Raw genomic sequence first — 26,625 nt, 5'->3', positions numbered from 1 at the left:
AGGTATTATAAGGTGTGGTTTGTGAAAAGATGAATCCATGTATCAAACTTAATAATATGTTTGGTCATTGGTTGAAAATAATAAAATAAATTTAAAAATCAGACGTGACTTTAAATAGGGTTTCCAATATTCTCAATTTAATTAAAATGATATTTACTTGTTCGATGGGGTTACAGAAACATGTAGATAAAACTTAAATATTATATTTTCATCAAAATCGAGAAAACCATAATATTCATTTCACACATTTTAAAGAAGTCTCATTTCTGCCGTGTGCGCCCCGCACAATTACAGGGTACTATAAACATACAATAATGGAATTTTATGACTAATTTTATTAATTAAAATTCAACAGTAACTTTATTTATGTATCTAAATAATTTGTGATGAAATATGACTTCTATATTGTGGCTCACAAGTCATCACAGCCATCTAGTGAACTTAAACTTTCCCCATTCTATCAAGTACATCGTAATACCTCCTTTCCCCCCTTACAAATTCTCCCTCCATTTAAGTCACCACCCCCAGCACCAGTCCGTTCGCCCAGTTCAAAAAAGGTTTTTTTGTCTCATTGCAATTGTTGCAGAAAACCTACTTCTAATGAATTCTTCTATCTCTTTATACGCAGGGTGCTTTTCAAGATGTAAGACTTGTTAGTGGACCTCATGGTTATTTAGCACAGTGTCCTGGACTCGATTCTGAATGTCCTACGTGCGGCCAGTTCTCTCTGCTGCAGGCCACGGTTCAAGAATTAACTGCTCACATTCGAGACTTATCAGTGAAGGTTTGTCAAATTGAACTGCATATTTGAATAAATATTTTCTACATATATTGCAAAAATTGGAGAAACCTTTCTCAGGAAATTGAATCTGAAAAATACTGCTATGACCAATGATTAAATTGAACATACATAATAAAGACATCTCCTGTATTTGACACCCGACGAACTTGTACCTGTAACCACACCAATGTGCTTTTTCAATTATGCTACAATTATCCTACTTAATTATGACGAATTTAACTAGTTGTTCTTACATAAAATGCTTATCAAATTGCGTTAATAATGTTGGCAATCGGTTTTTATGTGTTTAATCAAGGTAAGAATCGATTAAATGCCTTATTTACAAACCGACGTGGGAATCACTCCAAATTTTTAGTCATAGCATACTTGCACATGCTAATAATTCAATAAACCATTTTTCTTTTATTCAACGAATAATTCACAAGATTGGAGAATGTAACATTCTATCAATGACATTAATATGGACGAATCATCTGGAAAAGAAAATGACACTCACTTTATTGTCGGGTCTGCCGAATGGCATAATCGGTTCTAACGCCATTACAATAAAGGTGATATTGCTATAAATTCCTGATGCTTTTTGTTGGGTCTGCCGAATGGTTCGGTTTGAATGGGTTCGCTCAAATGAACATTGACATTAGAAACACTGCTCTAACGCCATTACAATAAAGATCATATTGCTATAAATTCCCGATGCGTGATATCGCATAATGGAAATTGCGTGACGTCTACCTATACATGCGAATTTACTTGCTAGCTACTGTATTGAGTGCGTCGTCCATTAATAATGTCATTGGTCCGCTCAGACATGAATTTTTGGTAGCTTGCAAGCTTTGGGTTGCAGACACCCTTAGGGTCACTATTCCAAGAACGCAAATTTAGTTTTACAGCCATGGCAATACGGGTGAAATTCGGGAATCCATGTTAACGTTCCTAACGCATTATACCTACAAGGAAATATTATAAGACGATATTCGTAATATCTTCTTTTTTCTTTTGTGGTACATTTTTAAAATGACACTTGTATGGGAACTCCTCATCTAGTAGTATATCAATGCATTCTATATATTGAACATACATAATTAAACTTTTAAAATTCAAAGACTATTTCTCAAAACTCTATTTTTACTCATAATGAATTTTGCCTGAATAAAAACAATATTATGTCGTTAATATAATTGCCAATCAACATAGGTATTTTAATATTGAATAAATAGACAATATTTTGCCACCTGGAAACACTGCCTTACGTCTTCAAATATAAATAATAATACACAATATTAATTTATTTTATCCTAATAACCAGATAAGTTGTGTATAATTACTTTATAAATTAGTTGTATATTAATTAAAAAGAAAATGGCTGCAGATCATTCCAACATATTTTTATTTTTCATGGTAATGCTCATTTTCATACTGGTCGGGCAGATGTTGTATTTTAAACCTAACTCGGTAAGTTTACCAAATGTTATCAAGGGGTCAATTGAGTCATAATAACTTTATTATCATTAGAAATGACATTCAAGATCCAGAAAACACTTAAAACACTGGTGGTATCTACCTATACAATAGCTTCTTCATTAATTTCGTTGATATTAATTTTTATTTATTTATTGCATAGAGAGATCATTACAATTTACAATTTTAAGACATATATATTTGTGTGCGAAAGGAAGAAGGCGTTAAATCTTAAATCACTACTTTTCAGGACAGCCAAAAGAAGATTAATTTTTAGACCATTTTGTATGGGAACTCCTATGTATGAATGTATGGAATTTAGTGTTGATTTGACATCTTTAACTCATTTTTCGATTTTTAAGACTTATCACCCTCATCCTTTCGCCCACAGAAATTAACATACAAAAATAGATATAAATGACATAATATTTTATTATACAAATACCTACATACACTAAATTATATATCAATAGCAGCGATTCCCAACCAGGTTCCGCAGAATCCTAGAGTTCTGTGAGCTGTGCCGGAGGTTCCATGAGCTTGTGAATCTAGACACTATTTTGGCAATCGAGTAAAAACTGTTTAAAGTGATCTATTTTTAACATAACATGAAACATTTTGATAGTATGGCTCGGTTGCATATTGTGTCTTAAATATTATTGAGGTAGCATTGTACGTTGAACTATCATTATTTCGACAAACAATCAACACAGGCCGTCACTGTCTTTTTGACTACTGATTGGCGTCCTTCCTCCAGGGTTCCCAACTGGGAATATTTTTGATACCCATGTCTCTGACAAACATTGGATATGACCTGTCCAGATCAGCCTCAGAAGTTTTACGAAGGTGGAGAGTTTCAAATCTTAGTAAACCTAATTCTCCACCCCCCCCCCTCCCGCCATCACTCACTTAAATATCAAAGGTATCAATCGGTCCAGCTACTTTCACTGTCAGTGTCCATGGTTTACTTCCATATTCAATCACTGTGCGTACAATAGTTTTGTAAAGACATTTTTTTTTTTCTGTGGATACTTCTGGACAGGATCGGTAACAGCCACAAGTATGACGTACCTATTGAGAAGCATTTGCGCCAACCTACAAAATACTTTACTTTGGCTACCAATTCAACCACATTAAAAATATTGCAGAATCGGCACCAAGTTTTTGTAGTACTATAAACTTATAAGTCTAATTTATTGTAGTGCACAAACTCATGGTTATTTCTATTATTTTTACATGAATTTAAAGTTTTTGCTTGGCGACCCATACCATTTTAATTTTTCATGTATATTTTTCTTGTAGATACTTGCAAACGAAGAAAGAATTAGCAGAATAGAAGAATGCGACTGTCAAAAGTCTTGTTTTATAAACGGGACGATACACGCCGATGGTGCCACATGGCAAAAAGACTGCAACCGATGCGCTTGCGTGGTAATTATCTATTTTATAATAATAATAATATTATATATTACGTATCTATCTGCCACGTGAAATCTGCTCAGTACGAGGCACGATGATGTACTACTATATCCCATCAACTGTGACTTGCTATTTATCGAAATGAATATTCGATGAAATGCGGCTAGCCATTATTGATGTAGGTCACAATTGGGTAATATGTTGACTGTCGCACTGTTGCAACTTTGCAGCGTTTCGCTGACAAGGTCTGATGATGTTGACCCTCATCGAAGTATGTCACACTTGCAGAATGTGCTGACTGTGGATGAGGTGATGTGCGATAGTTGTGTAACTCTCTGATTATTGCGCTGTTGCAATCACACTGACAAGGCCTGGGGTTGTTGACCACCACATATATAATAAAATATGTACAGTAAAAATTTCATGTGAGTTTGCAATTATTGACTCACAACATTTTACTAAACACACAAAACTATTTTTTATCTCAAAGTCCATTCTTTCCCATTCAAAAATGCTATAATAAAAATGGTAATTTATGTTGTTAATAAATAAAACATGATTTTACATGACTGCCTTTGAAATTAGTGTTTCCATATTGTCAACAGATCTCTGTTGAAAAATCATATTATCAAGTCATATTTTAGAATGAGAAATATACTTTTCTCAAAATATTACAAAATTTCTACTTTCAATGTGGAAGATGAATGTAATATTATTTTCATTTATCTGTTTTAATAATCGGTATTCTTATTGTTCCCACTTTCAGCATGGTGAAATATCGTGTAGACCTGTTGAATGCTCACCACCTGATTGCCGGAATCCTGTTCTTCACCCTGGAGAATGCTGCCCAACATGCCTGAGTATTTTCCCCCTCATATTTTTGTAATTAATATTCAAAGCGTTCAATCAAATTTCACATTGGTGGTGAACAGTTAAATTGTTTATTTTATTCTTTGTATTAATTGCCATCTGTTTCTCTTTTATTTGTTATAGTAAATATTATAATAATGGGGTTCCATTCCTGTGGATATATCTTTTCAACATATAATATAGAAATGCTCTTGTGTTCCAAATTAGAGCCATCGGTGTCATCAGTTCAGTCAATATGAATAAAGTTTTTTTTTTAAAGTAGCAATACAAACATCACGTTTTTAAATATTCTAAATTTCAGTTACATAATAAATGTACCTCATCCACTTCATATTTTAGTTATTCCTAGAATCATCAACAAAAGAAATATCAAATATTCATAAAGAAATACTTATTTATAAATCTCTTTATAATATGTAGCCATTATAGCATTTTTATTTTAAAATACTATCATATTGTGAAACTAGTACAGTAACGCAATGTGACAGCATAAGAAGAAACGGTACAAGCCGGTTATGTGGAATACAGCGGCAAACACATTTTGAAAATAGCCGATATACTGGATTATTTGTTTTCAAAATGCACTCGATCTACTGTAAAGGTTGCGGGAACAGCTAATAACTATTCCTTGTAAAAAAGGTCCGTCAACATAATTCACCCAAATGGGAAAAAGGAAATACACTAAATTTATAATATTTAATTGCTCAATATATTTTATTTTTGTCTTCCAGAACAATGTTTTTTGAAGGGAGTTTTATACGAACACGGAGACCAAGTCTCCCTGAAGCAGTGCGTTGAGTGCGAGTGCCGAGATGGCAGTATGGGCTGCACAAGGATAGACCCTGAAAAAAAATGCCCCGCTCTGCCTTGCAGACCTACAGACCAATTCTCTGTTCCCGGAGAATGTTGTAAATTTTGCCCAGGTATGAACAACATTTAAAGTTTAAATCGTATTAAACATAAACTCCGAGACGATAACTGATATTTATATATTGTAAAAATACTATGCAGCAGCACCGTCTGCTACTGGAAAATTTAGATGTGGTCACCAAACATTTTTATCTCATATCGAGCAATCAGATTTCTCTGACAAATGTAGATGCTAGAGTGGCATTAGAATTAGAATAACATCGGCATTAAAAACGGTAAGTCGAAGCTGTCATCAATTTGGAAGTATAAAAACATTAACATGCGTATAGTAACATGTCTTGTCTTGCCAATTTGTACACCACCTTCAAGACTTCTACGGTAAATGTAAGAGAAAGACAGAGAGTAGATGCATTTGAAATATGGTGCTGTAAGTGGATTGCTAAACAAACAAACAATTCTATCACCAGTGAACTCTAGATTCGAGACAGATTCCTCGGTTTGCCTGCACTGGACTCTTTAAATTTTTTGTCATATTGTCCACAGGGATAATGGAACATGGCAACCTGGTAATACTCATGGTATTAATTCCCTTGAGATAGAGACCAAATCAATACTGTCAAGTGTTTTCCACTGACAGGCTCTGACTGCCACTGATCGCCGATGGGTGTAGAGGCAAGCTGTAGAGAAGACTCTCAGATGTCCGAATCATCAGGGTCACGGCTCATGATCCTTAGTCATTGGGTCCTGTTGAATAAGAGGAAACATAAACTCTAGAAAAAAGTAGTGTTGTCAAGTTCCAAAATATGTAACTAGAAATCAAAAAAAAAAGCTTTCAAAATCAGTGAGCACCAATTCAACTATGATAATATCATTTCGTTGAAGCCATAGTTTATGATCTCCGACTTCTACAAAACTTGATGAGACTTAACTGTGTGATTTAATATTTTTCCGTTTGATTTTCAGGTGTTGACTACTGCAGCCTGGGCCACTCCTGTCATGAGAATGCAACCTGCATGAACCTAAATACTGAATATACTTGTAAATGTAACCAGGGCTTCCAAGGGGATGGAATTTCCTGCGAAGGTATTGATTACAAGCAAAATGACACACTGCCATAACTCGTTAAATTTTATTATAATTATTATAGGTAAATCATTATACAGTGGCACCATGGGTACGGCAAACGCGGCTTGCAGTTGTAGTGGTATTGTTTGTTAGCATTGAAACAGGCATTGTCGCAAGCAATTCAATACACTCGCGAATTTTATTTCTTTTCTTATTTTATTTCTTATCTTATTACTTATTGTATTATTAACTCACATTTCTCTGTATTTTTATTTTAAAAATTCTTCACTTATTTTATGTCATGTCGTGAACGCTTTAAATTTATAATTTGTTATGTTGATTATATGTAAAATAAATAAATTTGAATTTGAATTGCCTATGGTGCCACTGTAGAATGATTTACGTATACAATATTTAATACGTTCAAGAATTCATTTCAAAATAATTTAATATTTTTTTTTCACTTTTTTGGTTCCACCCACCATGAAACACAGGCTAAGATGGTATCTTTTTGTTACATGGGTCCCGGGCTTAAATCCTACAGCTAATGAGCTACAGGAACAAATTTACATTGCACCCAAATGTTAGTGTGATGAACTAACAACCAATACCTACATAAAACAAGTCTCTTTGTGAATCAGTAATAATTATTTACAAGAATTGGTTATTTGCTCAACCCATTGGGTTTACCAACTGAATCTAAATCCTCGTAGTCCTGTGTTAGCCTTTCATCCAGGGGCACCGGGTTTCATCTCGGTGAGGTCACAATATGTAGCCTATGTGTTTGTAATTCTTTCTCTTCTGTTACTATTTTCACTTATGTTTCACTACTCTACTGTTATTAGGCCTCTTGGCCTGCTGTAGTGTTAAAAAGAATATAATATTTGTAAATAAATATATTTTTTCTAATATTGATTGAAAAATAATTACATTCAATAGTTATGTAAATTTGACCATACTGATTTGAATTTGCACAATAACCTGTCAGATATTAAATTAGCTGTAAGTGTTGCCATTAATAATATTTTATGAAATACATTTTTTTTAAGTTTCCTGATCTTTTTTTTATTTCAAACCACATGCCACTATCAATTAAAACCTACTCCTTTGAATAATGGAGAAATATATAAAGAAAAATTCAGTCTCAATCTTTCAAAAGGATTAAAGAATAATTAACTGGATTGTGCTCTTCATCCTAACAGTGCCCTTGCTAAAGCCACGTTGACACGATCCGAGTACACTCTGACCGCGCGCACTCGTACGAGACAGCCTCATACTAATTACTCCTATACTAGCTAGCTTGGAAGAGTAGGACACGGTCCGAGTAGCTCGTATAGGAGTAATTAGTGTGAAACTGTCTCGTACGAGTGCGCTCGGTCCAAATGTACTCGGATCGTGTCAACTTAAGCGGCTTAAGAGTTACTTTTATAAAAAAGGAAATTGAAGGGTTGTCATAGTTAGACTTTGAAAAGAAACTTTCAATAATTTTTGAACAAAGAAAACAGTTGCAGACAAAATATTTAATTCTTGTGTCTATACATAAATGTGTTGCAAAACATCTGATAGTCGTCAGAGTAGAATCTCACTAATCCAGCACGTCCAGCAATTTAGCACTATATGTGATGTGGTGTGAAGCAGGTGATCGTGTCATGCGAGTCACGATAACATTTTGAGTGATATTATTAGTCGCGGCTCTAGCATATTTCAGATGATGGGGATAGATGGTTTGAAATACCAAAACTTATATTTTTATTAATATTATCTGATTATACCATTACCTACATGCAGTTAACTTATATTTTATAGAGTCTGTTGGTTTAGTATTTACAAATAATTCAAGAAAACATGCTTTTAACAGCTATTACTTTATACACATCTTGCGTCACTGTACTAAATTTATATTTCAATTTGTATCATTTTGTAAACTATTTCCATCAAGTAAACGCTGAATCTTTTGAAAAGATATCATTTTTTAATTAACAGAACGTAATTTTATAGTTCATCACTTTTGTCTCAGTTGGAGGTGGACCCATGAAAAAGATTGAAAATATAAGTAATTTACATTTAAAAACACCAATAACGAAAAAAAATGCCATAGTAAATCCATAATAGCGCCTGTACACGTGCATAGATTTACTTGCACCAATAGTGTGTATTTTAAAGTATCACGATAATAACTGTTTACATGTAAAAGTGTTGACTGTCTCGCCAATCTCATTCTTCAAGAGTAAACAAGAAGCAATGTTGTCATTTTATGGTACTATTTGACAGTTGTGATAATCGGTTAACCTCAAAATGAGTCTGCGCAGTGTAGTTCGTTTTTTTTCCAGCAGGTTCGCCACTATCATTCTACTGCACAGGTGCAGATATCGAACAAACCCCAACTGTCACGTGAAAATTCAGATGCTTCCAAACTTTTTTGATTCATGAATGCTATCTTGCTACTTGCAGGATAATACATGTTTACGCATGCATTTTCTTGTTATGGCCGCGATAATACATACTGTCAGCAGTAAATCCATGTGTAAACGGCGTATAAAGAAAACTTCATAGATAATAGATGTAATTAGTTTTTGCATTGTAGTATATCTGTTTTTATAAAGAAAAATTCTTTTGGTAAGAAAGAAAATAATGGTAATTCTATTAAAAACTAGATACTGCAAATAAGCTCCTTGATAGGGTCAGATGTACTTACTACACTTTTTAAATGTGAATGTCGTAGTATAATATTAAGAAGCGTATTTTTGCTTCTGGAAAGGTCAGTTATCACCTGACAATAATTACAATCGAATAGTTTTCGAAAAAAACTGTTTAGCAGTTACTCCACTTTGCGTAACATGTCATCATTTTATAACCGAGCATGTTTTAAGTTAGTAACCATTATCCACTTCAGAATTTAGGTGGAAGCAGAATATACCGTTAATAATTTGCTGTTATTTTCAGACGTGGACGAATGTCTATCAGCGGGAGGGCTGTGGGGGCACCACTGCCACCTTCACACTCGCTGCACCAACATTGTTGGTTCGTACGTTTGTCAGTGTGAAGAGGGGTATGCGCGCTCCGACAAATACAACTGTATAGAAGTGGACGAGTGCGAATCGGGAAACCATCGCTGCTCCGCCTCAGCTCACTGCATCAATACCGCCGGATCCTACTCTTGCCAGTGCGTTCAGGGATTTCATGGAGACGGCTATGACTGTAAACGTAAGTAAAGTACTCTAGTACTACAATCTATCATTATAAGATAATTGTTGTTGATATTTACAAATAAGTATAGTTTGAAATCATTGTAAAACAATTATGGTTTCATAAGAACTCAACATTAGATGTAAACTCGTCGTTTCGGTCAGCATCTTAAAGGTGAAGATCACTTTGACCAACCTTCAAAGACGAGACATCAGTCGGTACTTAAAAAAAAGATGGAAGTTTGAAAATCTACACATTCATATTATTTAATTTATGTAAAGACTTGTAATATTTACACATATTATTATATTATCACGATTTGTATTTTAAGACACTGCCAACACCAGCTACATTCCATCCATTTTTGTCAAAGTCATCTCTGACCAATGATATAATGGATAAATTTACATAATTCTTATAAGACAGAAATTGGTTATGTTCACAGAATATGAAATATACTGTTTTATTCTGTGTCACTTTAATTAATGTGCGCACAATAATTATTAATGTTTACAAATTGATAAATCAGTAAAGCAAAAATAAAATATTCAATGACATCAAAGATGACATTTTCTTATCGCAAGACTGACACAAGCTTACTTACAGTAAATAAGTGCATGGCCTTATTACGTAATAATTATTATAATAACATCAATATTGAGAAATAATACCACAAACAAGACATTTATTTAATTTTATTGGTGATCAATTAAATTGAGAATAATATGATTTATAAATTTCAATGACATTATATTTAAATACATAATATTATACACATGAAATATGGTACAAAACTGGAAACAGATTACCATCTAAATGTCAAAACTGGTTATACGTAGGTACATAATATACATACTATCTGTGAGCTAAAGGAAAATGAGGATAAGTCTTACAAATGGGATGAATATGCCAAATTATGGTTAATCATAAATAAGAAAGGAGTCGTATCAATCCTTGAATTACTAAATTCCTCACAGAAACATACTATATTATAGTTATCCAAAACTCAATAGTTTATTAAATTTTAAATCTTCTGAAAAATAGTGATTTTAGACTTATTTCCATTTTCCTTTCACATGCAGATATAACTTGAGACTTTCTGAGACTACAGAGACACCAGTAATTCCTCAATCCATGTCAGTGCATTTTTATCGGTTTGGTAGACAGCAGAGTCCTCCAGAGAAGGCATACAACATGCTCAATGACTTGGGACCTCTACCATTGGATCTATCACCAGTTTTTTCAAACATTATTTCACTAGAGTTTTTTGCCTGTCAATGGCAATTTTAATCTGGCATCCGGATGGCAGTCACCCTTGGTGCGGCCTTACATAGTGACAACACAAATACTACGAATTATATATTTTTTTTTAAATTGTTTGCATGTTAAAATATTTATAGATTTATTTTTATAACAATCTTTCAGCAATTTGTGTGGGAGGGTGCTTGAACGGGGGCACATGCGAATCGCCCGACAACTGCCAGTGTCGTCCAGGTTTTACGGGGCAACACTGTGAGCGAGACTTGGACGAGTGCACCACCAACACCCACCAATGCCCATCAACCGCCAACTGTGTCAACATGCCCGGTTGGTACTACTGCAAATGTAAGGCGGGCTACCGCTCCGTCTTACTTGGAGAATCACAAGCTACGGCTTGCCAAGGTATAGTTTAATATAATGATACAATAACATATTATCAACCTACAAAATATTCGTTCATTCCATACATTAAGTGGTGCATGGAGATGAGCAAATTGCCTCAGCATATTGCCACTAGGTTTCTGTGGTAAGGAAATTATTTACCTTTTAGTAAATTTGTGACATCGTAGCAGTAATAAGAAAGTAAAACTAGAAATCCTGCACTCTATTCATAATCAGGTTTTTCCTGTGTCGTTCCTAGCGCAACTCTGTACCTACGCCTGAAAGGGTATGGAAACGCACCAGGTAATGGAGGTAAAGCATATATAGCAGTGGTGGCGAACCTATGGCACATGTGCCACCAGTGGCACGCAAAATGATTTTGCATGGCACGCGTTTGAAGGAAAAAAAATACTTATAATAATAATACATGAGCGATCGCATTCTATAAAAAATAGCAGGCAAACACTATTCAAGAATAAGCATTACCTACCTTTAATATAAATATATAAATTTGCATAGGTCGGTTCTTAGGCATTTTGCGTTCCATATAATATTATCGCACTGACTTCATCAGGCAGCGGGGAAAACCGCGCCGCGAAGTTCTGATTTTGATCGATTTACAATGCTTGAGACCACTGTAGCGAGGGAATTCCTCGTCTTATTGTAGCAATTCTGGTGTCAATTTGTGCGAAAAGAACCAAACTAATTATTACAGTAACAAAAAAAAATCATTTCTATCCTCAAAAGTGGCTGCACCAAATAAGAAACAAAAACTTGGTGGAGCTAGTAGTAGTAATTCTGGCAGACAGTTTTAAAATTGGTTGACCAAAATTTATGGCGTACCTAATTGAAAAAGGTGAAAACTATATTATCTGTACTATATTCTGTGAGTGGTATCACACAGCACATCATCATTTTTTTAATAACATTCTGAAAAACTATTTTTTCCCATGAAAAACTGCTCGGATCATCAGACAGTCGAAAAATAATATTTGGGAAATTTTGGCACGCCTACATAAAAAGGCTCGCCAACCCTGATCTATAGTCAACCTAGCCAGTGAGCATGTAATTCGTAATTTGAACTCAAATTTCTAATTACGTGGTACTTACTTATTATATTTTTTTCAGATATCGATGAATGCTTAGAAGGATTACACACGTGTCACCAAACTGCACAGTGTGTTAACACTGATGGCTCATTTAAATGTGTGTGCTCTACTCCAGAATGCAAACTGAGTAAGTTATCACTATTAACTATTATGATATCTAAGGTTCGATATTTTGTGAAGAAAGAGTCTTTGTCTTAGATAGGGAATCCAATCCCGAGCCAAAATTCTGATCCCGGGATTTCGGGATTACAATTTGACAATCCCGGGATTCCGGGACTGGTCCCGGGATTGGCATTTTTTCCATTGTTAATATAAAATTATTATATTTACAAATAACATTGATAAAATTGGTCAAAAATAAATCTAGTATAATTTTTACTATTTAAGACATTTATTGTTAAGGCCATGCATTAGTTGAGCCACGGTCTAAAAAGATCGTCGCTAGGCGATGCGCGGATTGCGGGTGGCGGGTGAAAATGACGCCTGTCAAACGAAATATTAATTGTCATATAAATCCAACATACGTCCATTTTATGTTCTGTTTATTGTTCTATTAGTAACAATAATAATATATTCATTGACATGTTTTCTTTTTAAAGTAAATGGGTAACGTTTTTAGTCATCTTTACACGATTTTAGAATTAATTGACCCGTCGCCATCACGCAGCAAAGTGACGTGCTCCTGGGTCAACATTCTCTCAGTGAATGGCAGCGAGTCCAAAATTTCGTCGCGCGTACAGTTGAAAATTATTTGGCGTTTCACTGATGCGTCACCTTAATATTGTATACGTTCAATCTTGGAAATACACAAGTTTAATGGAGTAAATAATATTGTAATATAAATAATAATGTGCATTTAATATGAGATTGCTGTTTCTGATAGTAAAGACATAATGAATGGATCAGCGAGATTTAAAATAGTGAAGCAAATAAGCATGGCGTACTTATGGCCTTTCCGCTTCATAAATCTAATTAGTCAGCCAAATATGAAACTGCCGTAAAACGTATGATATCATGGTGTAATTACTTTGTTAAAAGTGCGAAGCATTGTTTTTTTACCAATCTTTCTCATTTTTAATAATTTATGTGAAAAAATAAAATGAATCGGCAACCTACACATCAAACTTCATTCAAACTCAGTTTATTTCTAATGTAGTTATTTTGTATTAAAAGTATTTTTTCTGTTATATTTTCCATAAAAATTGATAAAAAAATCAATCCCGAAATCCCGGGATTATGTTTATCAATCCCGGGATTCATAGGTGTCGAAAATAGCTCGGGATCCCGGGATTCGGGATCCCGGGATTGGATTCCCTAGTCTTAGAGTGAAACAAGATGATATAACATGTGCAATGTAAATAGTATAAATGATAATCGCCTTAAACCAATGGTCTCCAACCTTTATGTTACTACGCCTCCCTTTAAAAAAAATCTAATCTTGGCGCCTCCCTTCCTTTATTTCATTAAATAATACAGACACTTTTTTAACACACAAGTTTTTACTACTTACTTATATCAAATTCATTTTTTAATTAATTTTTTTTCATGCGACGAATGAGCTTGTTTATTACCACAATCAATTTTAAAAGAAGTCAACCAAATTCATCATCGTTCATTGACAAAAATTAATGGATTCTATCATGAGCTCCACATAGTGAATAGGGCCCACAGGCCAGGATCTTTCACCCATATATTAAAAATATTTAATAGCCCTGAAACAAAGCAGCGCCGCAGGCGACTTTTTTTACTATTAATAAAATTATATGAAAAATGCATTAACAAACTAACCAAGAACTCAGGAAATAGATTTTTGTTTGCTTCAATATATCTGGCGTAGAAATCATTTAAAAGTGGAGACATGTATTATTGTTATATTATATTAAAGAAATCACGTCAAAAACAATTTAAAAAAAAATATCACACCCTGCCTACACGCTTCAGTTGACACTTTAGCTACGAGTGACATTTAAATTTGAGGTTATTGTTTTCATGCAACCAGCGGTCGTTTTGTGCATTACCGAAACAGAGCGTTTGCAAAAGCGCCATTTTTAAATTTCTCCGCTCCAAATATTTTTTTAATAGGATTTAAATATATGTATTATATATTAAAATAAACATTCATGCACTGAATTTTCACTGTTACGTTAAGATATGAACTTTTATTTATTTGTAGATATTATGGTATAAAAAATAATTTTGGAAACCGCTGCCTTAAACAATAAACACATTAGTCTCAGCTACTTCTTGTGCACTGGAGGATTTATTAAACCACTATGTTACTGTCATTCCTGAGTATTCAAAAAAAAGTGTCCTTTTCTATGCCTCACGATATTACTATGGGCAGATTTTTAACGACACACATTGAATAGAGTGAAGCTTTACTAAAATCGCTGTAATACCGATAATTTGTGGCTTAGTATTTCAAAATAATCATTCAAACAGATGTCACTGTGTGTTTAATTTTTTTGATTATGCAAATCAATCGACAGTGGCTAGTAATTTGAGATTAAAGTCAGACGAGATAACTCGTATGTGTAGCACGTCGATCACGGCCTCATAGAGTGAGAAAACTTGCTGAAGGCATAAAACCGGTTAAAAGTGTTTCAACCATATTGGTTCAGTTTTATATGTATTCCACTTACTAGTAAACTTAGATAGACATCATTTTCTGATTACTTAAAATAAAATAGGGTCTGTTTAGCGCATTCAGTAGACACTTTCTTACTGCATTTGTTGATATTGTTACTGTATTTTTTTGTTTGTTTAAAAAAAATCATCTAAATAATTTGTATTATCAGTAATGTATTAAAATAAACAAAGTAAACAAATTAAATGATTATTCCTTACTGTTTTATTTTAAAATCAAATTTAATATATGTACCGTTATGTTTTCAGGTTGTATGCATACAGGAGTAGAAGTATCGGAAGGATCAGAATGGGTTGAAGGTGGAGGCTGTCGATATTGTTCCTGCTCACTGGGTGTCGTGAAATGTGAGACAGGAAGCTGTGAATGCTCTTCGAAGCCCCTGACGCCGGGGCGATCGGCGAGACCTCCCTCTTTGCCCAAACCCCCGCCGGCGTGTTGCCCGCAATGCGACCCGGCCAACGACTGCCACCACCAGGAGCTGCATCATGTCGTTTTCCACAGCGGCGAGAGATGGGTTTATCAGTGTCAGACGTGCGAGTGTCTGGTGAGGCCAAAGACATTCAACTATTATTACTAAATTACACTAATATTCTCGGTGACTTGTGAGCAATCGTCAATCATTAAAAGTAATTGGAAATATGAAACCTTTCTTCGTCTTAGCTATATCCTGTTACATGTGTGTGTATTTTTATAGTTAAAAACTATCCTATACATCAGGGGTAGTCAAAATTTTTATACCTACCATCCACTTTCATAATATCTCTGTTGGTAGTAAAATTTTCTAACCGCCCACCGGTTCCACAGTAAGTGCCCATACGCACTTGCGGCAGCCTGTGGCCTATCGTTTTTTGTATGCAAAGTGCGATATGCGGCAGGCCGCCGCAAGTGCGTATGGGCACTAAAGGTCAATTATAAAGTAGGGAAGTAACTTTACTTCATAAAATTTATAAAGCAGAGTTACAGCAAGTAATAATAATTACTAGCCAAACACTTAATATCAGACTTTCGCCTAAGTTTGGCAGAAAAAATCTTTTTCTATCTCTATTTATTATAAGTCTATCTTTTTATTTATACTTTGCATCATTATTGTCCTGGCAAAGCTGTCAAAACATTCTATAATTTTTTTAATTGGATTTGATCTTGTTTGCGGCACGAATTATTGTAGTCAATGATGAATAGAGACTTGTACCTAGATGTTTTCCTTCCCCTACCGTCCACCATGAAAACTGGAACGCCCACTAGTGGGCGGTAGGGACGAGATTGACTAGCCCTGCTCGACATCTTCCCATTTCATTTCATTCACAATTATTGTCACCCACTGAAATTGTGATACTTCTTTGAAGATATGAACACCTGACGCCATTTATATTCATGGTATCAACATACCAGATTAGCATGAAGTTTGATAGCTTTGACAGAAAAAAAAGAAATCGCATAATGGCTCAAGGTTAAATCGTTCCACTATAGTAATATAACTATAGTAGGTTGTAAATTAATGGACTGTATGGATGGGTAGGAATGGCAAAAGTGTGGGATCACAGACACTAATGTCGATCTTGAAGTTATCATTGTTGCTGATGTTAGGTTCCTCCCACACTCTCACATATTATACACATATGATATCAACACACGGTGGGCACGAATTTGTTGCATGAATGGTCGATATTATTTTGAACCACCCCGTTCATATGCGTTCCCGGTTTTGTACGTACTTTTTGTGCATACGGATTGTAAAACACTGACATGGATACTCCACTTAACTGTCCGGTGTCACTTACACATGCACGAGTATTATTATTCAAATAGCTGGTAACGTAAGATAGGAAGTTGGACATATGGATTTGGTGCAAACAACCTTGATTAATTACAAAACCTGGTATTTCCTTAAGTGGCATTTGAAAACCTCAGTTAACATATTATTCGCATGATTCAAAGACAGATCAGTATCTTAGAGGATATGAGCACTCACTCGGACAGTGAAAGATGTGAGTTCAAATCGTACTCGTAATGATTTTTTCTAATAGGTTTTTCAGATTTTGTATTTTTTCTAATTTGTTATATTTTTGGAATCATTGTACATCAAATCAGTATGTTACCTTTGTGTTAATATTTTTTTCAGCTGGGTGAAGTAGACTGTTGGGAGTTGGAGTGTCCGGTGGGAGAAAATTCGGTTCATGAAGGAGCTTGCTGCGGACCCAATGGCCATTTTGGTCGGTCGGAAGTGGCCGAGACGCTGTGCTCGGCCAACTCTTCCACTCCTTGTCCTCAGGCCGCACATCATACAGCACCAGACTGCCAGGTAATCTATTCACTCCGACTCTTTCATACTCACCTAATTGACCTCTGTTTCACAAGCAGCGAACATTATCACGTAACCATCGTTCACGAAGTGTAATGTGAAAGCTTCCATACAGTCCGTTACTCCTCTGTAACCGCTCAATGGAAAATGGTATCATGATACTATTTGCTTAGTATTAAACGGGGATAACTGGTCTCATACTTTAAATAACCATAACAATAATTAATATAGAATACATAACATAATAAATAAATTTATTTTGTTTAGTTCAGTTTTTGCTTTGATTATGTATATTGTATATCAATGATAATATAAAATATAACTATAACAATTAATATGTGTGTCACACGATTTGATTTAAATTATATTGTTGGCATTTTTGACAATACAGTGAAATGAGATGTCAATTTTCATAAACCGATGTCTAGGCCATTTCAATATTTATTACTGAGTGTAATCAGACAGTGACAATAATCAGGCATCATTCTTCTATGAAAACAAACGTTAAATTAAAATAAAGTAAAATTTATAAAGTGGTGATTTTACTTATGCAGATCGCATGCAATGATTGCAGCCGAATTGAATGTGTACATTCAAAACTAAATACAAAACAAAAATAAATACAAAACAAAAATAAATAAAAATGACAGTCGAGATTCTCAAGCAATCATCCCATAAGCGAAAACACCACTGCGATCATCACTTGCGATGATTGCATAAGTAAAATCACCACTTAACCAATGAAATTAGGAACTTGAAATAATTTTAATACCATTCTTATCCAATACCTACCTAGTTGAGGTTACTTTTTCATTGTTGATTCGAAGTCGTTCTGAGTTTAAAGGTGACAAAAATTTCATTCTAATTATAAACCTTCATTGAATGTAGCATGGGGGAGAGAGACGATCATGGGAACATTGGGAAGAAGGCTGCCTTTATTATAAACCACTAGTAAGAGTAAATAATGAATTATCAAATGGTTAGGTAAACGTGAAATGTTCCACTTGTCTGAAATATATTAATTTAAAAACCTTATTGGTGCTTCATCATAAATATGTTGCTGGTCCTTATTAGCCTTTGAAATGGAATTAAGACACATTGACTGAAGGAAACTATGAATCCCCTGCTCTTTCATATAAATATATCTGTATACATCCACCCCCCAGTTTATATCCTTAACATTAAGTTGCATCGTACCCACCTATTATTTTTTGATAAATGTCCTAGTCCAAACTAAGAATCATCTGTGCGTGAATAAATGAACATTATTTTAAGACTATTTACCAACATGTCTATAAGAACATTATTAAAATATCCATTGTTTGTATTTTGCTTCTGTTGGAAAATATATAGTTTATGTACTGATGTTCTTGTTCTGGACTAGACATAATGAGTTGTCGTACAGAGGTTATTGTCAAACGAATATAGATGGTATTATGATTGTTATTATTTACCCATCAATCTAACATTAAAACTGATCTAAAAACCATAATTATTCACCAGATTTATGTGGTGGAGAGTGTACTATTAAATTTAACTACATTCTGTTGAGTTGAATATTTACAAGCCATGAATGTTTCTAAAAAATAAAGGAGCCGGGTCGAGGAAGGGCGCAAGTAAAAGTGTAGAATTTTACTATGTTCGTGTTCTCTAATAATTCTTGATACCCTCTTTACCATGTCACCAAAAATAATTTTAATTTGACCACTACAGATGCCGCTACTGGTAAAAATGTAAACATACTCATTCGTCTTTCTTCTACAGATCGGTCATCATTATTCATTCATTCAAGATGGCTACTGATTTTTATTCAGATGACAGTTTTTTTTATTCATCCTATTGATCTAAAACCTTCACTAACAGGGGGGCACTAGTATGTATATAAATTGGTAACAAGCATCATCATGTAGGTACCTACTACCAAAAGAAATTTTATGAATAAAAATGTAATTAAATAATTAGGTATATTTCAACAGATAATTTTGAACACGTATGTGGAATAGATTTCATTTCTAAACAAAATGATTTTATCATTAAAGGGATTACATCCTTTTCAAATGTTATGTATGAGTATGATTCCACGAAGCGAGCTATCACTGTCACACGTATCTAGATAAGAAAGGGTGTGCCCTTTTGCCCCATTCACATTCGGCTAACCTGACCATTCGTTCGCCAATGCCGAACATAGACACATTAAAAGGTTTATATGGGTTTTTTCTCAAAACTTCTATAGCCTCTCTCCTCTACCGAGCTCCTCAATTGGTGACTGAAAAAGCAATAATAATATTTTGTGTCTATTGAAAGTAAAGGTGATAAAGTCCAATGGAACCACGTGAACCTCTGTTGCTTTTGCTTCCAAAAGCCTCATATTATGTCGACACCTCCTACGTAAAAGGTTGTAACTGCATTTTTGGCTACTTTGATTTAATTGCTTTTATTAAATAATTTTAAATATAGAGATTGATATTAAAGACATTGATTGATATTGAAAAAAAAGCAAAAATTCAATATTTAATAAGCATTACTAAAAATGCGACTCCAGTATGTAAACGTTATGGTGTCATTAAAATGTATAGAAATCGTACTACTGAAAAGTAACCATTTTGCAGTTCCGGCCTTATACGTAGGAGGTGTCAATGTGATGACATGATATGATTATGAATACACGGTCCTAATGTTTATCTTTATCTGTGTGTTCTCAGATGGCGTACTGCGCAACATTGGTGAGCAATACCGCGTGTTGTGTGCATCGGTAACCACCTCACTCTTCTTTGTCCACAAATCTCTTTCACATTTATTTCTTATTTTGCAGCATGAACGATAAGTCTCTAAAGGGTTATTATTTATTTTTCCAAGTATCTAATACTTACAACACAACAAGGAGTTGAATTATTTATGCGTTTATCAGTGTCCACTTCTAATAATATTTTGATGGTACATAATAAATATAAAAAAATGATCAATACCTATTTCATTGAAGAAACAGTAAAAAAAGCAATTATATATTCACAAGTAGGTAATTAATTACCTGTTACAAATACATAGTATGTCACTGTTACAGTGTATAATGCGTTATTTCATGAAATACTTCATTAAAGTAGATCAACAAGAAGAGATATTGTAGTAATATTAAAATAATTTATAAATGCCTCTGTATATTATAATATAATAATATCATGTAGTCGGTGTGGGTCAAAGGTATTGAAGAAAATTATCTTGTGTAGAGATAGAGCGTAAACATATTGCAACGAGGCAAAAAAGGACCTCTGGGAACACTGTACTGATTTTTGGTACAAATTCTCAAACCGGGAAATATTCCCTTGCATACAACAAATAGCACTTGCGTCAAACTGAACTCGCTTCAGTGATTTTTATTGAGAAATAAAAGGTTCCATCTGGAAGAATATTTACCATTGGTATGAATATTTTTCGTATGAATGTAAATTATGATGAAAATCTGAATTTAAAGAGAATTGACCTCAGACAATGTTGGAAGTTTGTGGTGACACAATAACGTGGTCAATACACAATTATTGTTTTGTAATGCCGTAGTGTTTATTAAATGTCTTCACTACCGCAGTGAGTAGGTACGAACGAGGTAGAAGTAGGTACAACAATCTGTAATACCCTATCATTAATTTTGTTAACTTTTCAGAATTCATAATATGTTAAGGGGGGACATGCTCGTCGAAGGTCAAAATTGAGTTTTTATTGTATTTTCAAACCATGATCCTGGACACTCCTTAAACGTTCTAGATAATCTATTTATATAATTTTGAAGCCTTATTATCCTTTATAGTTATTTTAAACATTAGATGACTGCATAAAGTATTTTTGTTACATAAAATAGTATTCTTTTAAACCTCTCGCTCTAATGTTTTAGAATATAGTCATATTTCAGTACATAACTGTGCAGTGGTGTTAAGATTTTTTACATTTATTATTTTTTAAACGCATTTATAAAACCATTAGTATAATTTATTGTGAGATAATTTTTCTAAAATGTTCACGATAAAAAATTATATTGATAATCTCTGTGATCCCAAATTTGACAAGAATTAGGCATTATATTATTCAAAAAAATCGGCAAGATTAACACATTTGAAGATGATTCTAAAGATAATTATTATAAGCTATGTCTTTGACCATTCAAGTATGATAAACATCTTATCAATAATGATTGCTTTATAATAATTATTGACCTAAGAATAGGGTAGTGTTTTTTTTAAATACGCCATTTCTTTTGTCATTCCCCAGTGATTAAGCTACAACATACGGCCGTAGCCATAAATTGACAAACTATAATTAAAGTAGGGAGTAAAATGATATTGACGCGCGTGTTTGAACATGTACCGTTTAAAAAAAAATAAAAAATAAATCGGTTAGGTACATGTTCAAACACGCGCGTTAACATAATTTTACTTTCTACTTTAATTATAGTTTGTCAATTTATGGCTACGGCCGTATGTTGTAGCTTAACCACTGGGGAATGACAAAAGAAATGGCGTATTTCAAAAAAACACTATCTTATTCTTAGGTCAATAATTATTACAAAGCAATCAATATTCATAAGATGTTTATCACACTTGAATAGTCAAAGACATAGCTTATAATAATTATCTTTAGAATCATCTTCAAATGTGTTAATCTTGCCGATTTTTTGAATAATAAAATGCCTAATTCTTGTCAAATTTGGGATCACAGAGATTATCAATATAATTTTTTATCGTGAATATTTTAGAAAAATTATCTGGTAATAAATTATACTAATAGTTTCATAAATGCGTTTAAAAATTAATAAATGTAAAAAATCTTAACACCACTGCACAGTTATGTACCGAAATATGACTATATTCTAAAACATTAGAGCGAGAGGTTTAAAAGAATACTATTTTATGTAACAAAAATACTTTATGCAGTCATCAAATGTTTAAAATAACTATACAGGATAATAAGGCTTCAAAATTATATAAATAGATTATCTACAACGTTTAAGGAGTGTCCAGGATCATGGTTTGAAAATACAATAAAAACTCAATTTTGACCTTCGACGAGCATGTCCCCCCTTAAAACTTGCATTGTAACAAAATTGACAACAGTTTTATAATAATTCACATCCTTAATAACGCGACATTGACGAATCACCCGTAACGTAATCAACCCAACTTTTTCCAGCCAATTCTGTTCAAAACAAAATAAAATTTTGGTTCACCCTTTTTTCTATTATGCATTGTAACTAAATTAATGAATCCAACACATAAGAGCTGCGAAGCACTAGAATAATAATTCAATATAATTCTGCGAATTCAATTAGGTAGTCTTCCTAGTCTTTTCAATTGTGCAATAAACAATTAATGTTGTAAATAATGTAAATATTGTTATACTTATTCATAGTTGAGTTGAAGCTTAACCAACAGATGGCATTAACAACTATTTTGTCAGTCCCATCTTGATCTACATACGTATTTTAATTTATGCCGTTCTTCTTCCTTACACTTTAACAATGTATTTCATGAAATATTGCCATTACGGAATTTTTATCTGTAGGTATTACAATATATCAAGTTTATCCTATAAAATATAAACAAAAAATTCTATATTTTGTTAACATTCTCAGTTATTTTTAGCTGTCATTTACGATAATTAAAAAATATTCATCAGACCAGAGATGTTTTTTCATAGATGAAAACATTTCCAAACAAGATTTTTAGGTAAACCACACATATCTAAGTATATATCTATTCATTGTATTTTCTGCATCATTTTTTTAATACCGTAATAATTGGTCTCTATTGTTTGAATTTTTGACAATCAAGTTTCCACATTGAATCTGTAGTTTGTTGTAGAAGAATTTTTCTCCATTATGGTGCAGATTATAATTAGTAATTTATATTGGTGGTTGTTTTTGATAATGAATATAATTTTCTGTAAATAGCAAAATGATTATAGTGGACCGAAATGGATGCCCGGCAACCTCTCTCTTTTTCATAATCATCAGTAATCTAACGTAGGTAGAGCACAAAAATTTAATTTATCAATAATTACCATCGCTTTTACCGACAGTTGAAAATATTCATCATTTCAATGAAGTACTATTATAATTCGATGCACACATGCTTTTCCCGTCAACACTCTCTGAATATTTAGCTATACTTACTGGATGCACTATTTAATGTGGCATGCTTCAGATCGATCCGATTGAGGACTATGAAACTAAACTTCAATTGCTTTGTAAATAACAGATACTTAGATAATATAATGAACTAATCTAATCGCAACACATTTTTTTAACACCAAAACACCGGTAAATTTATTTGCTAAATGTTCGATTACATAATAATATATTCTACCTTTTCATAAAAAATCAAATTGTTTGCTGCTTTTTAGCGTTCTTATCATGATTTTCATGTTATCACACACTTGCACTATACTTATTATAATAAAAATTTACGCCGGTTTCAAAAGAATTTGTTTTAAATCTTAAGGCCATTTTAAGACAGGCAAAACAAAATATGTCCTCATATTACCATACCTTTTGATATAATATAATAAAAGTTAAAAAATATTGGATTACTGCTTTCATTCCTTATAGATAGATCACTTTTTAGGTTTGCCTCCATAAATTATTGTTATTTTGGTTGATACAGTCGAACAACCTCGAGAATTTGAAATAGTAATGGAAAGTTGAAAAAACACCAGTATTGGTGTAATATTGTGTTAGTTAAAGATATCTATAACTAAACACCCATTATTCGTATCAGTTGGATATATTTTAAAGTATTGTTTTGGGTTTTGGTTATGTTTGATTTCAATAATAAATAACAGTTTTAAGACTATTCTACTTAGATTATACATAATTTGGAAATACTTCTGAAACGTACCCATTAGATTATTTCTAATAGATAGGTATATATAGACTAGAAAGGAAAAAGGGCGTAACCCTCACTTTTTTTCAAACTAGGTTTTAATGCATAATAACATAGGACACGCCTAAATACACGCTGTGTCCAAAGGATGTTAGTTACAAATGCCAATTTATTATCTAAATTTAGCTAGCAATTAAAAAAAGGAAGTGACAGGGGAAAAACGACTTAACCATAATTTTTGTTGGTGTTTTTTTTAATTAACTCAATAATTAATAACAGATTAAGAATAAAAACCAAATTATTAATTATCATGCCCTTCAAGGTTATGTCTATTTTGTATTTTAACTTCGACCGAAAACCATAACAAAAACGTTTTTGTGACTCTTGTAAAATTTGATTTGTGTGGATTACGCCCTTTATTAAATTATGTACGTTTAATGTAGAATGTTACATTAAATTGTAATTATTGATTAAATAAAGAAAGTAATATTTTTTGATTAGGTACATATTAATAATTATAACTAAAATTATAATTCAAAAACTACAAAAAAAGTTGCACAAACATTTGAGTGTTACATACTAAATTGTGATTAATAATACTTTTCGTTATATTAGAATATTTTTTATGCTTATAAAAGTTTGTGAAACACCATGCACAACCGACAGTAATGTTTAATGGTTGTTATTATACTCCCATCAATTTGTTGTCTTTACATAAAAATTAACCCATACACTGAGCTGGGCATGTGAACATGCCCAATCAAATTGAGTATAAAAATGATGCTATGAGAATTTAAACATGCTCAGAATTATATCAGATCAAATTTTGCCGCAGTTAACAAATTATAAAATTATTAACGCGCGTCGAAAGGATTAAGGACAATGGTATCTGGCAATATTTTTTGATAAAAAAAAACTTTTGAAATACAGCACGCTGTGCAGATACTACGACCACAATAATAGATGTGAAAATCTTGAAAACGGAATCACCATTATTGTAAACGAAACATTTGATAAAAAATAATATGCACTCATAAGACAGTAGAGCAATGCTTACTGAATAGTCGTCAGTTTTCATTCCTATCTCGAACAACATTACATCTTGACTTTTTTTAAATAATCGGTCCTTACATATTGACGGAACAATATTTTATCAATATTACTCATAGTTACTTACTTACCTAAAATTCAACAGTTGCAAGTTGGTATTCATGTATAATTTGCAGTACAGACCTACAAACTTATCTGGAGAATGGCCAAAAATGGAACTACGAACTACCATAGGACGCCATATTGAAAAACATCATTCGAATGTCAGATTTTCCCAGTTACGAGTAGTGGTTGGGTAGTTTTCGACAGTGGCTCCCCCATCTCATTCTCCAGATAAGTTTGTGGGTCTGTACACACAAAAATATTTTTACCTAACCTATAATATTATGACTCATAATGTTAGGTTAGGTTAAATCGACCAATCTTGGACTGTCCACTTTATTGTCTTATATCAAATGGTTCTGTTAATACGCAAAGGCCTAAATATCATAATAATTGCCTAAAAACAGTATTATTATTAATACAGAATGCAAGTTTTTTTTAATGTCATTTGCATGAGATTATGCATGATTAGCGAATGTCATTTTATACTTAAAAATCTCACTTATATTGCATGGATACTTTTTGTTTAATAAAATTAAATGATATGTCAGTTAAGTCCATAATATTGTGTGGAATGATATGTGTGTTACGAGTAATTGTATTGAATTACATATTATTATGTAATTGTATATTTTGAGAGTTTGATTACCAATTTATTATATTTGTTTGTGAATTTATTGATGAATGTTCGAGACTGAAATTTTAATATTTCGATAATTACCTATATAAGAAAGGCCCATCACTTATAGGGATATTGGGTAAATAATCTTGTAGATATTATTATCGGTAATATGTTATTTATTCTAAATAATATTATTATATACCTACCTAAATTTTTGCCTAATTAAAATATTAAAATAACTTAAAAAATGGATGAGATTTCTTAACCAATATCCCAATTTGAGTTTATTATTATAATTAAATCATTGCTAATATCACACTGTTATGATTGCCATGAAAACAAAGCAATACATTAATATTATTATTATAAAGATGTTTTCTTTGCTTCAACCGATTTTAATACAAATTAATGAGATATTCAATATTCACTTCCAAGAAAAATATGATATAATTGAGAAAAAATGTTTTTAATTTTGACATAAATCATTTAATAAGAATCTCCAAATTCATAAGATTAAGATTATAGCGCCTGTACACGTGCATGGATTTACTAGCACCAATAGTGTGTATTTTAAACTATCGTGACAATAACTGTTTACACATTGAAGTCCTGACTATCT

At 32.9% G+C, this 26,625-nt stretch overlaps 1 protein-coding gene across 2 annotated transcripts in view; it reads left to right on the top strand.

The window, feature by feature from the left end:
* Positions 1 to 26,625, top strand: part of LOC147063956 (protein kinase C-binding protein NELL2-like) — a 152,762-nt gene that overhangs the window by 123,849 nt on the left and 2,288 nt on the right. Inside the window, exons 5-15 of one of the 2 annotated variants that reach the window (XM_085958780.1) lie at positions 629 to 784; positions 3,563 to 3,691; positions 4,446 to 4,539; positions 5,281 to 5,472; positions 6,383 to 6,502; positions 9,428 to 9,688; positions 11,096 to 11,332; positions 12,440 to 12,547; positions 15,316 to 15,611; positions 17,187 to 17,366; positions 20,069 to 20,089. In XM_085958780.1, the coding sequence (XP_085814906.1) occupies positions 629 to 784; positions 3,563 to 3,691; positions 4,446 to 4,539; positions 5,281 to 5,472; positions 6,383 to 6,502; positions 9,428 to 9,688; positions 11,096 to 11,332; positions 12,440 to 12,547; positions 15,316 to 15,611; positions 17,187 to 17,366; positions 20,069 to 20,089 (1,794 nt within the window). Of the gene's footprint in view, positions 1 to 628; positions 785 to 3,562; positions 3,692 to 4,445; positions 4,540 to 5,280; positions 5,473 to 6,382; positions 6,503 to 9,427; positions 9,689 to 11,095; positions 11,333 to 12,439; positions 12,548 to 15,315; positions 15,612 to 17,186; positions 17,367 to 20,068; positions 20,119 to 26,625 lie in introns of both variants that reach the window. The other variant, XM_085958779.1, reaches the window with a different exon arrangement.

Source organism: Rhyacophila brunnea, unplaced genomic scaffold (assembly GCF_057557595.1).
Source record: "Rhyacophila brunnea isolate RB1 unplaced genomic scaffold, BYU_Rbru_1.0 scaffold_8, whole genome shotgun sequence".
Classification (NCBI taxonomy): Eukaryota; Metazoa; Arthropoda; class Insecta; order Trichoptera; family Rhyacophilidae; genus Rhyacophila; species Rhyacophila brunnea.
This window is presented reverse-complemented; position numbering and strand designations above follow the sequence as displayed.